General features: G+C 43.9%; 1 protein-coding gene across 2 annotated transcripts in view; it reads left to right on the top strand.

The window, feature by feature from the left end:
• LOC138364300 (leukocyte elastase inhibitor-like) overlaps positions 1 to 16,682 on the top strand; it is a 43,387-nt gene that overhangs the window by 19,728 nt on the left and 6,977 nt on the right. For both annotated transcript variants that reach the window (XM_069323895.1, XM_069323894.1), the window contains exons 2-5: positions 2,338 to 2,661; positions 2,798 to 2,936; positions 6,968 to 7,211; positions 13,712 to 13,965. In XM_069323895.1, coding sequence (XP_069179996.1) covers positions 2,339 to 2,661; positions 2,798 to 2,936; positions 6,968 to 7,211; positions 13,712 to 13,965 — 960 coding nt within the window. In that variant the 5' untranslated portion in view covers position 2,338. The remainder of the gene's footprint in view (positions 1 to 2,337; positions 2,662 to 2,797; positions 2,937 to 6,967; positions 7,212 to 13,711; positions 13,966 to 16,682) is intronic.

Consider the following 16,682-nt stretch of genomic DNA (forward strand, 5'->3'; position numbering starts at 1 on the left):
CTGGTGCATCTTGCTGCTTCCTGTGAGGTAGCTGCTTGCGTGGCTATCTCCCTCACTGTGGCCAAATGTTTCACGTACAGAGGCATTCCTTTCCGATGAACCATTGTCATCATCCCTTTGAATGATTATCTGAGGTTCAGTCTCCATATTGTTCTCAGTGAGGGATTTTATCTCCTTTGCTGGGTCAACTCGCTTTGCAGGTTGTTTATTTTATACTTCATTTCATGCATCTCCTTCCTGATTTCCTCCCAAACTTGGGAGAACATTTCCTCAATTAGGTCAATTTGACTTTTCCCTGTGCTCTTGGTGTGTGTATTTACCTAGTTACTCACCTGGTTGTGTTTGTTGGGGTTGAGCTCTGGCTCTTTGGTCCCTCTTCTCAACCATCAATCATCTGATGTACAGATTCCTGAGCCTACTGAGCTTCATCATATCTACATTTGAAGCTGTGTTTGAAGTCTGCCTCCACCACATCACTGCCTAATGCATTCCACCTGTTAACTACTTTGACACTGAAAAGTTCTTTCTAATGTCCCTGTGGTTCATTTTGGCACTTAGTCTCCACATGTGTCCCCTTGTTCCTATACCACCCATGTTAAAAAATTTATCCTTATCTACTCTGTCAATTCCTCAGAGAATTTTGTCGGTAGTGATCAAGTCTCCCCTTACTCTTCTGTCTTCCAGTGTCACCTATGTGTGTGTGTGTGTGTGTGTGTGTGTGTGTGTGTGTGTGTGTGTGTGTGTGTGTGTACTCACCTAGTTGTGCTTGTGGGGGTTGAGCTCTGACTCTTTGGTCCCGCCTCTCAACCGTCAATCAACAGGTGTACAGGTTCCTGAGCCTATTGGGCTCTATCGTATCTACACTTGAAACTGTGAATGGAGTCAGCCTCCACCACATTACTTCCTAATGCATTCCATTTGTCAACCACTCTAACACTAAAAAAGTTCTTTCTAATATCTCTGTGGCTCATTTGGGCACTCAGTTTCCACCTGTGTTTCCTAGTGCGTGTGCCCCTTGTGTTAAATAGCCTGTCTTTATCAACCCTGTCGAATCCCTTGAGAATCTTGAATGTAGTGATCATGTCCCCCCTAACCCATCTGTCTTTCAACGAAGTGAGGTTTAATTCCCGTAGTCTCTCCTCGTAGCTCATACCTCTCAGCTCGGGTACTAGTCTGGTGGCAAACCTTTGAACCTTTTCCAGTTTAGTCTTATGCTTGACTAGGTATGGACTCCATGCTGGAGCCGCATACTCCAGGATTGGTCTGACATATGTGGTATATAATGTTCTGAAAGATTCCTTACACAAGTTTCTAAGGGCCGTTCTTATGTTAGCAAACCTGGCATATGCTGCTGATGTTATCTCTTGATATGAGCTTCAGGGGACAGGTCTGGCGTGATATCAACCCCCAGGTCTTTCTCTCTCTCTCTGACTCTTGAAGTATTTCATCTCCCAAATGGTACCTTGTATCTGGTGTGTGTGTGTGTGTGTGTGTGTGTGTGTGTGTGTGTGTGTGTGTGTGTGTGTGTGTGTGTGTGTGTGTGTGTAGTGGGTGAGTGTCTATAGTGGGTGAGTGTATAGTGCCTCACCCCCACCCTTCACCACCACCCATCACCACCACCCATCACCACCACTCATCACCATCACCCATCACCACTACCCATCACCACTACCCATCACCACCACCCATCACCACCACCCATCACCACCATCCATCACCACCACTCATCACCACCACCCATCACCACAACCCATGACAACCACCCATGACAACCACCCATCACCACCACCTGTCACCACTGCCCATCACCGTCACCCTTCACCACTGCCCATCACCACAGCCCCATCACCACCACCTGTCACCGCCACCCATTACCACTGTCCATCACCACCACCCATCACCACAGCCCCATCACCACCACCCATTACCACCACCTGTCACCACTGCCCCATCACCACCACCCATCACCACCACCTGTCACCACCACCCATCTCCAGCAACCATCACCACCACTTATCACCACCACCCATCACCACCACCTGTCACCACTACCCATCATCACCACCCATCACCACCACCCATCACCCCCGCCCATTACCAGCACCCCATCACCTGCACCCATCACTACCATCCATCACCACCACCCCGCACCCCGCACCCCACCCTCCATCACCACCACCCATCACCAACAAAACTATTACACCACAACTCTCCTCAGACGACTGCGAGCTTCTACTTATATAAATATTTAATTCATTACGATATTGGTATTTGTAATATAATAAAGTAGTCATCAGTGTTGGTGGAGCGCCGCTGCTACAGTCCTCTTCCCCACAGTATGAGGAAGCTGTGGTGTGCAGCAGTGTTGGTGGTGACGATGGTGAGTATGGTGAGGCCTCAGTGTATCTCCAACAATGACAAGCTGGTGGTGACCTCCCCACCTGACCTGGCCCACATCACCCCCTTCAGCTTGGACCTCTTCAAGCAGCTCTATCCACCCACCGCCACAGGAAACGTTTTCTTCTCGCCCTACAGCGTGTGGACCGCCCTGGTCCTGGCCTACTTTGGGTCTGCTGGCAGGACTCGTCAGCAGCTGCAGGACACCCTTCGTCTCAGAGACCCTTCAACCACTCTGGCTACCTACAGGGCCCTCGACCGTCTGTGAGTCCACTCACATTCCTTACTTGTCATCTTAATTATTATATGTATAATTGAATATTTGAGACCTCTGTAACTTGTTATTTATGAGTGTTTATAAACGCATGTATTATATATAATAATTAAGATGCTCCTACAGAAACGCAGAGAGACAGAGCAACACGAGTGACTATGTGATAGACTTGGCCAACAAAGTGTATGTGAAGAGCGGCTTCCCTCTTCGGGACTGCATCAGAGATGTCCTTAAGAAAGAGGTGGAGAATATCGACTTCTCACAGGTCAGTCTATTTCTGCATATCACCTTCTGTCTATATTTATTTGTGAAATATTATAATTCACATGAAGCCTCCTGGTCTCGTCCTCAGTGTAACAGCAGGGTAGAGTACTTCAAGAGTCCCTTAAGGCCTCGTCCCCAGTGTGACAGCAGGGAAGAGTACTTCAAGAGTCCCTCAAGTCCTCGTTACCAGTGTGACAGCAGGGTAGAGTACTTCAAGAGTCCCTCAAGTCCTCGTTACCAGTGTGACAGCAGGGTAGAGTACTTCAAGAGTCCCTCAAGTCCTCGTTACCAGTGTGACAGCAGGGTAGAGTACTTCAAGAGTCCCTCAATGCCTCGTCAACAGTGTGACAGCAGGGTAGAGTACTTCTACAGTATCTCCTAGCCTCGTTAACAGTGTGACAACAGGGTAGAGCACTTCAAGAGTATCTCCTAGCCTCGTCAACAGTGCGACAGCAGGGTAGAGAACTTCTAGAGTGCAGACGAGGAGTCACAATAACGTGACTGAAATATGTTGACCAAACCCACACAATAGAAAGTGAAGGGACGACGACGTTTCGGCCCGTCCTGTACGGGCGCCAGAGAGCTGAGTGAATAGCGCTTCGGATTCATAGTCCTGAGGTTCCGGGTTCGTTCCCCGATGGAGGCGGAGACAAATGGGCAAAAAGTTTCTTTCACCCTGATGCCCCTGTTACCTAGAAGTAAATAGGTACCTGGGCCCGTACCTGCTGGGTACGGGACCAAGTACCCGCAGAGCCCCCATGCCCCCAGAAACAGCCTGTAGCAGCCCAGCTGCTACAGGCTGTTTCTGGGGGGTATTTAATAAAAAGGAGGCCTGGTTAAGGACCGGGCCGCGGGGACGCTAAGCCCTGAAATCATCTCAAGATATCCTAGATATACCATTCTCAAGTCGATTGTGATGAGAGAAGGAGGCGAAGGCAATAAATTGGCAAGAGAGAGATAAGGAGAAGGAAATCATAGAGAAGGAAAAGCTAGGCAAATGGTACGAAAGGTAAAGTATAATAAAGTAATAAGAAATAATTCTTAAAAAATAAAGGAATAAGAAATAATTAAAATATAATAGAGGAATAAAAAAAAGGGATCGTAAGAGAAAACAAGGAAAAGAAAGAAACAAACTAAGATAAATGGAAGGGTAAGCCTACGTTAGGTCACGCTTGTTAGAAAGTTTAGAGCAGTTGAGTATATACTGTGAAAGGTGAGAGTCAACAGCAATAAAACCAGGACTCAAGTTCATGTTGGTTATGTTGTGTATCAGAGCCGATTCAACACGACGGCGTCTCTGTAGAGGCAGGAAAGATTATTTTGAAGGAAGACCAGTCAATAGAATGATTAGAATCCCAAACATGACAGGCGAGAGCATTGTTTGTGTCTGCAGACTTAACACTTCTTTGTGTTCTTTAAGTCTGTCATTAAGTGTACTGCCAGTTTCACCTAAGTATTGGAGAGAACAAGACGAACATGAAATAGATTAGACACCAGCGGCATTAGAAGCAGGAGGAGCAGTGTGAACTAGATTGCTGCGAAGTGTGTTAGTTTGTCGAAAGGTGAGTTTTATGTCAAGAGGACGAAAGGTATTAGTAAACGTTTTGAGTTCAGATATGAAGGGAAGGCAGAGCACAGTGCTACTAGAGTTGGAAGCAGGTTTAGCATGAAAGAAATTTCGATTAGCTTGAGAGTAGGCACAGTATATAAAATACAAAGGGTAACCAAGGCGAGAGAATGATTTGTAGATAAAGGCAATTTCAGAATCAAGAAACTGAGGGTCGCTGATGCGTAGAGCGCGGAGGAAGAGAGAGACGAGGACACTTTTCTTAACAGAAGGAGGATGGTAGGAAAAGAAGTGAATGTACATGCCGCTATGCAGGGGTTTGCGGTAGACAGAGAAAGAGAACCCGGACACAGAGCAGTGAACGTGAACGTCAAGGAAAGGAAGGAGGGAATTAGATTCCCATTCAACTTTGAAATGGATGGAAGGAGCCTGATTGTTAAGAGAGGAGAGGAAAGGCTGGAAAAGACTAAGGTCATGAGGCGATAAAGAAAAAATGTCATCAACATAGCGAAGCCAGAGAGAGGGACGAGTATCAACAGAAGGAAGAAGTAGAAGAAGAACAGTCTCGAAGTATTCCATGTAGAAATTGGCAAGAACAGGGGAGAGAGGGGAACCGATAGCGACACCGAGTTTGAGTGTAATATTTACCGTTGAAAGAGAAGGAGAGTCAACACAGAGTCTAATGAGTTTAAGGAAAACGTCAGTGGGAAGCGGGAGAGGAAGAAGGACCCCAGTAGCCTTCTGTCTAAGGAAAGAGAGAACGTCATCGAGGGGAACATTAGTTAACAGAGAGTCGACATCAAGACTAAGCATCTTACAGGACGGCTACAGGCGCAGTCTTTCTATTAAGTCCTGAGCGTGATGAGGGTGGGGAGGAGAAAAAGTGCCAAGGTAAGGCGTCAGGGTTTTAGCGAGCCAGTAGGCAAGAGGATAGCTGACAGAGCCCCGTGAATAAATGATTGGACGAAGAGGAACACCAGGTTTATGGGTCTTAGATAGACTCTAAAAATAAGGAAGAGAAGGGCAGATGACACAGAAACGTTTATTGAGATCGAAGTCAGGAGGACAAAGACTAGAGAGCTGTCTTAGTTTGCGGTTAAAGGAAGTTTTAAGGCGATCCAAAGGGTTAGAAGTCAGTGGGCATAAGTGCGGGAGTAAGAGAGCAAGACATCTGCTTTCTGGAGGTAGTCCTCACGGTCAAGGACAACCACCGAATTGCCTTTGTCGGAAGGAAGGATAAGAATAGAATTGTTAGATTTCAGGGAGGCAAGGGCAAGCTGGAAGCGACGAGGAAGGTGGTGATTTTTAGAAAACAAGCTGTCAAGTGGTGCCTCGTCACCTTTGTGACAGTAGGGTAGGGTTCTGCCAGAGTCTCTCAAGACCTCGTTACCAGTGTGACAGCAGGATAGAGTACTTCAAGAGTATCTCCTGGCCTCGATACCAGTGTGACAGCAGAATAGAGTACTTCTAAAATATCTCCTAAACTCGTCACCAGTGTGAGAGCAGGGTAGGATACTTGATGGTGGGGGAGGGTAGGGTGAGGGGGGAGGGGATGAGGGGACGGTAGGGTGTTGGGTGTGAGGGGGGAGGGTAGGGTGAGGGGGGAGGGGATGAGGGGACGGTAGGGTGTTGGGTGTGAGGGGGGAGGGTAGGGTGATGGGGGGAGGAGGGAGGGTAGGATGATGAGGGTGACAGGGGAGGGTAGGGTGATGGGTGTGAAGGGGGAGGGTAAAGTGATGGAGTGAGGGGAGAGGGTAGGGTGATGCTGTGAGGGGGGAGGGGTAGGGAGAGGGAGAGGGAGTGTGGGTGAGGAAGGGTTATTACGTCAGGGGAAGGTGATGGTGTGAGAGGGAGGGTAGGGTGATGGTGTGAGGGGGACGGTAGGGTGATTGTGTCAGGGGAAGGGTAGGTTGATGGTATGAGGGGGAGGGTAGGGTGATGGTATGAGGGGGAGGGTAGGGTGATGGTATGAGGAGGAGGGTAGGGTGATGGTATGAGGGGGAGGGTAGGGTTATGGTGATGGTCGTGTATCATCACCCCACCCGATGGTTGGGGAGGGTAGCGTGATGACACACGACACCATGTTATAGTGTCTTGTGCACCATCACTAAGGTCTTGTCTGAACACCTGAGCTGTGGTCACCACCATGTTATGGTGTCTTGTGCACCATCACTAAGGTCTTGTCTGAACACCTGAGCTGTGGTCACCACCATATTATGGTGTCTTGTGCACCATCACTAAGGTCTTGTCTGAACACCTGAGCTTAGATTCTCTACAACAGTTAACTTCCAATCCTCTGAAATTGGATTCAGAAAACTTTTTTCTTAAAATCCAAAGAACTTCTTTATGTTACTTCTCTAACTCTCCCCCTTGAAAGGTCGGTAGGAACAATTGTCAGCTTATAATGTGATGGATTGAAGAGTCACGTAAAGGCACTGAGCTTAATCTTATCGTTATGTTGACAGGCGGCCAAAGCAGCTGAGACAATCAACCAGTTCGTGAACAAAACAACGCGAGGCAAGATCCCAACTGTGGTGACAGAGAGCGACGTAGCCAGGACACTGATGGCGCTGGTCAACGCTGTCTACTTCAAAGGTTTCTGGTTGAGTCAATTCAACCTAACCCAAACAACCAAGCAGAAGTTCTTCACCACCCCGAGCCAACACAGCCTTGTTGACATGATGACCCAACTTCGACAATTCAGATTTGGTAAGGGTATATATACATATGCATATGTAAATGCATATATATATATATATATATATATATATATATATATATATATATATATATATATATATATATATATATATATATATATTAAATATGACCGAAAAAGTAAGATTAATAATTCTAACACGAATTTTCTCGATCTTTCGTACATTCCTTTTCACTGTTGTGAATAGAGTTGTGCACAACTATATTCTACCCACCTCAAGACTCCGCTCCAATATAGAAGCATCAAGAAATATGGACCAATAGGCTTTCTACAATCACTTCCATTCAATACCCATTGTTTCGTGTTCTGTCTTGTGTTGATGAAATTAATACCCTATTAATACCACCTCACCCCATCCACCTCACTCAAATGTAGATATAAACAAATCGGAGATGTGTAAGTTCTATTCAGTTGTGTATGTGGAAACTAAAGTCTTTGAAAATGTAATAAGTTTTACGAAACGCGCTCAAGTGTCGCGTCAGACTAGCAATAAAAATGAATTTTGGAGAATTGATTTTTGAATTACCACCAACAGTGAAAAGGAATGTACGAAAGATCGAGAAAATTCGTGTTAGAATTATTAATCTTACTTTTTCGGTCATATTTAATAATATATGTCTACAGGAAAGACTGCTACCAAAATATACTAATATATATATATATATATATATATATATATATATATATATATATATATATATATATATATATATATATATATTGTCGGGGTTCCCTCTTCCTTACTATATCACAGTGTACACAAGGTCACTCCCCGTAGCCCTGCGGGTCTTCACTCAATCCTCACGGGGCCACTGTACGCCCGGAGAGTATCCCAGTCGATCCCTGGCCGGCCTTTTTAGCCAGAGATGAGTGAGAACACAGTTTGCTCTCTCAACCGTGTGCCCGCCTCGACAAGGGCTCTACTACTAACCACAAGGTCGCCAACTGGTGTTTCCCGTGTCCAGTAACACGTCAGTGGTATTGTGGAATTGTGGTAACATGGGCAAGAGCACACTCAATAGATCTGATATCAGGCAGGTATTTATTTCTATCACTCTATCTCCTTTCAAGTATTATATAGCCACAAGAAATATGGAGGGGATGATACAAATGCGGAGGTATTTTGGTATTTTACTTAAAACTCAATATATCATATTCTTATATCAACAAGCAAACAGCTAGTTCATACAAAAGTCGCTCACTCTCCACATATAAACAGGAACACACCAAGATGGCAATGCTCCCCCTCACGTCAACATCAAAATCAGCTGGGCGACTCCCCCCTCACTGCGTGATCTCTTACTGCACTTGTTTGTTGGCGAAAGGCGCCTGTTTCTTTAAATTCTCAAGAATCGATAGAGGTTCACACAACACAATATTTGCGACAATGGCAATAGAACGCAAATGATTCACTGCACTGATCTTGAGCTCAATCAAACATTTCTACATTAATGAACATAATAATTCACTATCATGGCATGACACACTGTACTTCACATGATGATAACGAATGCAACAAGATATAGTACTGGAGTTCTCAGTAATTCCTTTCGTATGCGAATATTCAATTGATCACTGCATACATGAACAATTATTCAACACACAAGCATGTATATATATATAGATAAATCTTAGATATCAATAATAGTAATAATATAAATACTGGGCATAGCCTAACACTAATAACTGGTACACTTATATATATATATATATATATATATATATATATATATATATATATATATATATATATATATATATATATATATATATATATATATATACTCTCTCTCTCTAAGTTATCATAGTAAAGACACATGAAAGAAATTATTGACACAATAAATTCTTCAGTAATTCCAGGTGCCTGCACACACCACATATAATAAATATCGTGAGTGCTCTATACAGCCTTGCTCTGCACTACTGTGCCTTACTGTGACATGGACATAAGTGAGCCTTGCTCATGACATGAAAGATACTCTGGCTAAATACATAGCTGACTAAAGGGGAATTGGGAGGGAATCTAGAATCACCTACTTCCACCTATCCTCCGGTGAGAGTTGAGTTGTTGCTCCTGGTCCAGGCTCTCGCCTCGTGTAGGGAACGCCCCCACACACACACTGATGTGTCCTCCAGGAACCCAATCAACGTCCCAAAATAAACGCGTCGTCGCTGTGTTCTGTCCTCCGCAGGTCTGTGCTCCTCCTTAACGTCTTGTAGGGTTGGAGTCGGTCTCCCAGCCGTCAACTTCTCCTCCCAACTACGGCTGCCAACCTACTTCTCGGCTGCAGTCGTACGGATTCCTAATTAGTATCTCTTTCACTGCTTCCCGGTGGATTGGCCCAGCCGCTACGTCGTCACTGTGAAGCTATCAGACATCCCAGACATCACCTGCACAGCACTCGACCCTGGAGCACTTGATGCTGAATATTCTGTCAATTCCCTCTTCGGTCCACACATGGAATGAAGGAAGACCTCTCGGTGTGCTTGCAGACTACGGGTGACGCGTAAGATCCACGGGATCGGGGTACAACTGTCAAACTGACAGGACCAACCTTTACACATCTGTCCACTTTGACGTGTCGTGTCAGACTGATTCCCTCACGGAGGATCGGCCCAGCCACTACGTCATCACTGTGAAGCTATCAGACGTCACTGCATAGACTCCACTCTTGCACAACACCTGTCCCTGGAGCACTTGTTGCTCAATATTCCGTCAATTCCCTCTCTGGTCCAACACATGAACGAAGGAAGACCCCACAGGTGCTGGCAGACCGCCAGTGATGCGTAAATCCTCCGGAGATGGGGTAAACTGTCCAACTGACAGGACCCCTCAGCGCACGTCCGACCTCCTTGGCGTGCTGTCTCAGACTGGTGGCACCACAGTGGCGCGATGACCGGACCCCCCCTGCCTTCGTGAAGACATATTTGCCAGGGGAAATTTTCATTGGCTCCCTGTGCCACGTCACTGTCAGTGACCAATCTGGCGCCACTGACGTCACACAGTTTTGGCGGCAAAACGGAGGAGCCAGCGCCATATTGGCGTCCTAAAGGGCCTATACCACAGGCCAAAATACTCTTCTTTTACAAATTTCTCACCACCTTGAGAACACTACACTCTCCCACATATATCAAACTGATGCCTGCGACGCAGAGAACGCTCGGGTAAAGTGGACATGACTCTTACAGCAGGCGTGGGAGAAATATAAGGGGGGGTATCACCGTCACTATATATATATATATATATATATATATATATATATATATATATATATATATATATATATATATATATATATATATATATTGTGACGGTAAAGCGTTGGTGTTCGGCTGTTTCAAAAGCTAGGGGCAGGGCCTCGTCACATAATAGAAAAAAAGAGAAAAAGCTGGAGCTTTTGTCTGTGGTAAGGTAATGGGAAGACACACAAAACACAAGAATATAAACAATGAAATTTTAATTACTCTAGAAAAATGAGACATGAATAAAGTTAATCACATAAAATATGCAAGACAAGTCAACAAACAAAATAATATGAATAATCACTGGCAAATGAAAAGTTACGTTAAGACAAGTGAGTTACAGTGAGGGCAAAATAAAATACAAGTGGTGCTGGAATACTGGCTTCGAGCTGCCATCTCCCTTAGTACACGAAAGCCAAGGCTTAGTCTACCAGCGAGAGATGTCAACTGCTTGGAGCACTGAGATATTCTGACGATACTGGCGCACTGCAGCCCAGACGTCGACTTGTGGTGGAGGTGGAGGGCAGGTGCGACGGGACACCAGCCAATCAGCGACAGGCAGGCAGAGGATGAGCAGTTAGCTGGTTACGGCGGTGGTAGCATGTGTCACTGTGTGCTGGGTACGATTTGCTCTCTGGGCAAAACGTTTGGCGATACTTGGTGGACGTATCTTATATATAGTCTTGTATATTGACGTACTTATGAAGGGAAGAGCAGGCTCAATCTCTCTTGAAAGAGATTGTCACAATATATATATATATATATATATATATATATATATATATATATATATATATATATATATATAAGTTTGTGAGGGTACCACCTCTGGTGCCAATGTGGGGACCCATAGCCTCGGAGAAGAAAATAAAAAGTATTCAGAGGAGACCTTGTGGTTTCTCACTGAACACTAATATTATCTTCTCCTACCACCCCCATTCTTTTTTATGTACACATATATATTTACTTTATTTGAACTTTGTTACAAAAAAGGAGTTACATATGGGTTACAAAGATGGTTATCATAGGTTGTCGAGTTCCTCCAGCTCCTCAGATGGCGGGCAGGAACCCTGGATGCAGAGCGCATTTCCCCTCTGTTTTGCCACACTGAGGTGCTGGAAAAGAAAGCTTGCAGCTCTTGGGTCCCTTGTTGTTTCAATGAGCCTAGAACCTAGTTCCTTCAAAAAACTGGTAGCACTTTTACCCCAGGCGCCGAGTGTCTCACAAGCAATGGGGACAAAATTGTAGTGGTGATCCAGTTCTCTATACTTACGGGATTTGGCTGCTTCCCTGTGGGTGGCAGCGCCACCTGGTTGTGCATCACTGAGGTTAATGTAGGTGTTAGCCAGGGTTGATACGCACGTGTAGTCCCATACCAACTGCTTGCCATTCTTCCAGGGGTTCACTGTGATACCATCCGGGCGACCAATAAGAGCATCAGAGTTACGGGGCGTTAGGTAACGGGGCTCTCTTTCAACTGGGCACCCAGCTGTGGTGAGGCTCCTCTTGATGATGTCGTTAACTTCACTGTGCCTCGAGTGCCATTCCCCTGTGCTTTGGCAGAGTAGGCCATGGTGGCCGTACCTGTCAGCCACCACCTCGCCGCAAATACACCTATATCTGGTGTGGATTGGGGCAGCAAGGCGGAGGGCCACAGCAATTTGGAGGGCGTGTGGTGTGAGACGCGTGCCAGTTGTCGACATTGGGGTTGCTAACAGGAAATCCCCTGCATGTGGTGCTGCTACTGCTGTGAGGCGAGCAATGTCGTGTTGTGTTGTTGCAGCACCCAGGCACTCTGCAGCAACTTGGTCTACAATGGGGCCATCCCAGCTGGATTGCTTGTGGGCTTTTGGGGATGGTGGTTGAGGTGATTGACCTGCACGAGAGGCCCACTCTGTGGCACAGCGTGTAAAATTGGGATCATGTACACCTGCCAGCTAATGTAAGTGGGCAGGTAGAATTTCCTTCACAAGGTCGTCGGATGCTGATAAGGTGGACAGGAAGGCTGGAACAGCGATTTGCGTTGCTGTTCCAACTCCGAGGCCCTCAAGTCTTACGGGAAGAGAGGCTTGTTTCCACTGTAGGTCATCGAGAGAGAGGTTAAGGGCTTTTTCTAGCTTTGATTTCAGTAACCGGTCATACTCACTTAGTTTTTTTGCTACTGTAAGATGGTGAACACCTCAGAAAGTAGGTTAACCTGGGGAGGGACAGACATCTGGTGATGAGGTAGAGTGCATAATGAGCATCAATATCCTCAATCCTCCCATCCATCCTCTTAAGGTCGGCGATTTTCTTATCAAGGACCTCATCGATGGCTTTCAACCCCAGGGGGGGCTCCTAGGAGTGTGCTGTCTTCAGGTTTAGTTTTATGGATATTTGGCAGAAGACCCTCTATTCTCTCTACGATTCCCTGGTTGGAACATATTATATCACATTTAGAAGGGTTCAGGGCGAAGCCTAAAACTGCACCTTGCTCCTGGATTTTTCTGATGTCCTCCAGGAGGGAGTCTTGGGAACCAGCTAGGGTACCATCATCCAAGAACCAGATGTTAAGCTCACTGGACAGGACCTCTGTGACTTGTTTGATGACTAAGCAGAAAAGGAGAGGAGCAAGGGGGTCACCCTGTTGGACGCCTTCTCGCGAGTCAATTTCATGTTTGCCAAAAAGTAGCTTAAGATCCATACTGTAGCATGAATGTACAAAAGGGTAGAGGGATGGGAAATGACTATGAACAGCACGGAGTACAGCATCCCTCCGATATATATATATATATATATATATATATATATATATATATATATATATATATATATATATATATATATATATATATATATATATATATATATATATATATATATATATATAAATATATATTTATAAATATATTATATATATATATATATATATATATATATATATATATATATATATATATAATATATTTATAAATATATATTTATATATATATATAAATATATATATATATATTTATATATATATATATATATATATATATATATATTTATATATATATAAATATATATATATATATTTATATAGATATATATATATATAATGTGACAGTCCTGAGAGTAAACACCAGTTACAGTGGACTGTGGTTGTAGGAGACTAGTGTGACAGCCCTCAGAGTTAATTAACACTGGTTACAGTGGACTGTGGTTGCAGTAGACTAGTGTGACATCCCATAGTGTTAACACTGGTTACAGTGGTCTGTGGTTGCAGGATTCTCGAGTGAGCTGGGAGCGACAGTGTTAGAAATGCCGTACAAGGGGAAGGCGGCGTCCATGTTGGTGTTGCTGCCTGACAACACCCGCGGCGGCGACCCTGGCAAGACCTCCACGCCCCTGGACGCCATGCTGCGGCGCCTCTCCCAAGACACCCTCCACCACGCCCTCACCAACCTGAAAGAGGAGGAAGTAGATCTTCACTTCCCAAGGTTCAAACTGGAGCAGACAATCACTGAGGAACTTAAGGCGGTGAGTAGTCAGGATGTTTTACTTGCATCTCTATATAAATGTTGTCAGTGTTAAGGTAAACATTTATGGAATGTGAGTGTGAGTGTGACACAGACAAGGAGATGACACATTGTTTTTAGCAACGCAGACTCCTGAGGCGATAGTACTTTAGGTAACGTTTTGGTCGAGAGAACTAAAGACCACCATTACACCAGGCTGTCTACTATTAATTTAAGGAGTAAATAACAAATATAAGTAAAACCAAACCATAATTTTTCTAGGCCTAATATTGCATATATATATATATATATATATATATATATATATATATATATATATATATATATATATATATATATATATATATATATTATTAAATATGACCGAAAAAGTAAGATTAATAATTCTAACACGAATTTTCTCGATCTTTCGAACATTTCTTTTCACTGTTGGTGGTAATTCAAAAATCAATTCTCCAAAATTCATTTTTATTTCTAGTCTGACGCGACACTTGAGCGCGTTTCGTAAAACTTATTACATTTTCAAAGACTTTAGTTTACACATACACAACTGAATAGAACTTACACATCTCCGATTTGTTTATATCTACACTTGAGTGAGGTGGATGGGGTGAGGTGGCATTAATAGGGTATTAATTTCATCAACACAAGACAGAACACTTTACATGACCATACTATACTTACACTGACACTTTACATGAGCATACTATAGCTACACTAACACACTTTACATGACCATACTATACTTACACTGACACTTTACATATTCATACTATATTTACACTGACACTTTACATGAGCATACTATAGCTACACTAACACACTTTACATGATCATACTATAGTTACACTGACACTTTACATCATCATACTATAGTTACACTGACACACTTTACATAATCATACTATAGTTAAACTGACATTTTACATGTTCATACTATACTTACACTGACACTTTACATGACCATACTATACTTACACTGACACTTTACATATTCATACTATATTTACACTGACACTTTACATGATCATACTATACTTACACTGACACTTTACATGTTCATACTATACTTACACTGACACTTTATATGATCATACTATACTTACACTGACACTTTACATGATCATACTATAGTTACACTGACACACTTTACATAATCATACTATAGTTAAACTGACATTTTACATGTTCATACTATACTTACACTGACACTTTACATGACCATACTATACTTACACTGACACTTTATATGATCATACTATACTTACACTGACACTTTACATGATCATACTATACTTACACTGACACTTTACATGACCATACTGTACTTACACTGACACACTTTACAGGACCATACTAAACTTACACTTACACTGTAAAGTGTAAGAATTTGGGTGTTCTCATGTCGGAAGACCTTACCTTTACAATAAATCACAATAAAGTAGCTGTCACAACTGCAAGAAAAATGGCAGGTTGGGTAACAAGAACCTTTCACACTAGAGGTGCTATACCGATGAAGATACTTTACAAGACGCTAGTGCTCTCTTGAGTGAAGTACTGTTGCACAATGACAGCCCCTTTCAAACCTGGAGAAATTGCTGACCTGGAGAGCATGCAGAGATTATTTACTGCTATAATCCACTCAGTAAAATATCTAAACAATTGGGATCGACTAAAGAGCCTAAATCTGTATTCTCTTGAGCGCAGGCGGGTGAGATACATAATAATTTACACGTGGAAAATAGTAGAGGGGCTGGTCCCAAACCTGCACACAAAAATAACACCACATAAGACCAGGAGGCATGGCAGGATGTGTAGAATACTCCCGTTGAATAGCAGAGGTGCAACATATACTCTGAGGCAGAACTCAATCAACATCTGAGGCCCGAGACTGTTCAACACGCTTCCACTGTACATAAGGGGCATAACTGACTGACCCCTCACAGTGTTCAAGAGAGAACTGGATAAGCACCTCCAAAGAATACCTGGTCAACCAGACTGTGACTCATACGTCAGGCTGCGAGCAGCCGCGTGCAACAGCCTGGTTGACCAGGTCCTTGACCAGGCCTCGACCAGGAGGCCTGGTCGAGGACCGGGCCGCGGGAGTCGCTAAGCCCCGAAAACACCTCAAGGTAACTCAAGTTAAGGTAAGGTAAGGTAACACTGACATACTTTACATGACCATATTATACATAAACTGACACTTTGCATGGCCATACTATACTTACACAGACATTTTACATGAGCATACTATACTTACATTGACATTCCATCTGTTAACTACCCGGACACTGGAAAAATTTCTTTCTAACGTCCCTGTGGCTCATTTGGGTACTCAGTCTCCATCTGTGTCCCCATATTCGCGTACCACCCATGTTAAACAGTTTATCCTTATCTACCCTGTCAATTCCCCCTGAGGATTTTGTAGGTTGTGATCATTTCTCCCCTTACTCCTCTGTCTTCCAGTGTCGTGAGGTGCATTTCCCGCAGCCTTTCCTCGTAACTCATGCCTCTTAGTTTTGGGACTAGTCTAGTGGCATACCTCTGAACTTTTTCCAGCTTCGTCTTGTGCTTGACAAGGTACGGGCTCCATGCTGGGACCGCATATTCCAGGATTGGTCTTACATATGTGGTACACAAGATTCTGAATGATTCCTTACACAGGTTCCTGAAGGCTGTTCGAATGTTAGCCAGCCTCGCATATGCCGCAGACGTAAT

The sequence above is a fragment of the Procambarus clarkii genome, chromosome 13, assembly GCF_040958095.1.
Source record: "Procambarus clarkii isolate CNS0578487 chromosome 13, FALCON_Pclarkii_2.0, whole genome shotgun sequence".
NCBI classification, from domain to species: domain Eukaryota; kingdom Metazoa; phylum Arthropoda; class Malacostraca; order Decapoda; family Cambaridae; genus Procambarus; species Procambarus clarkii.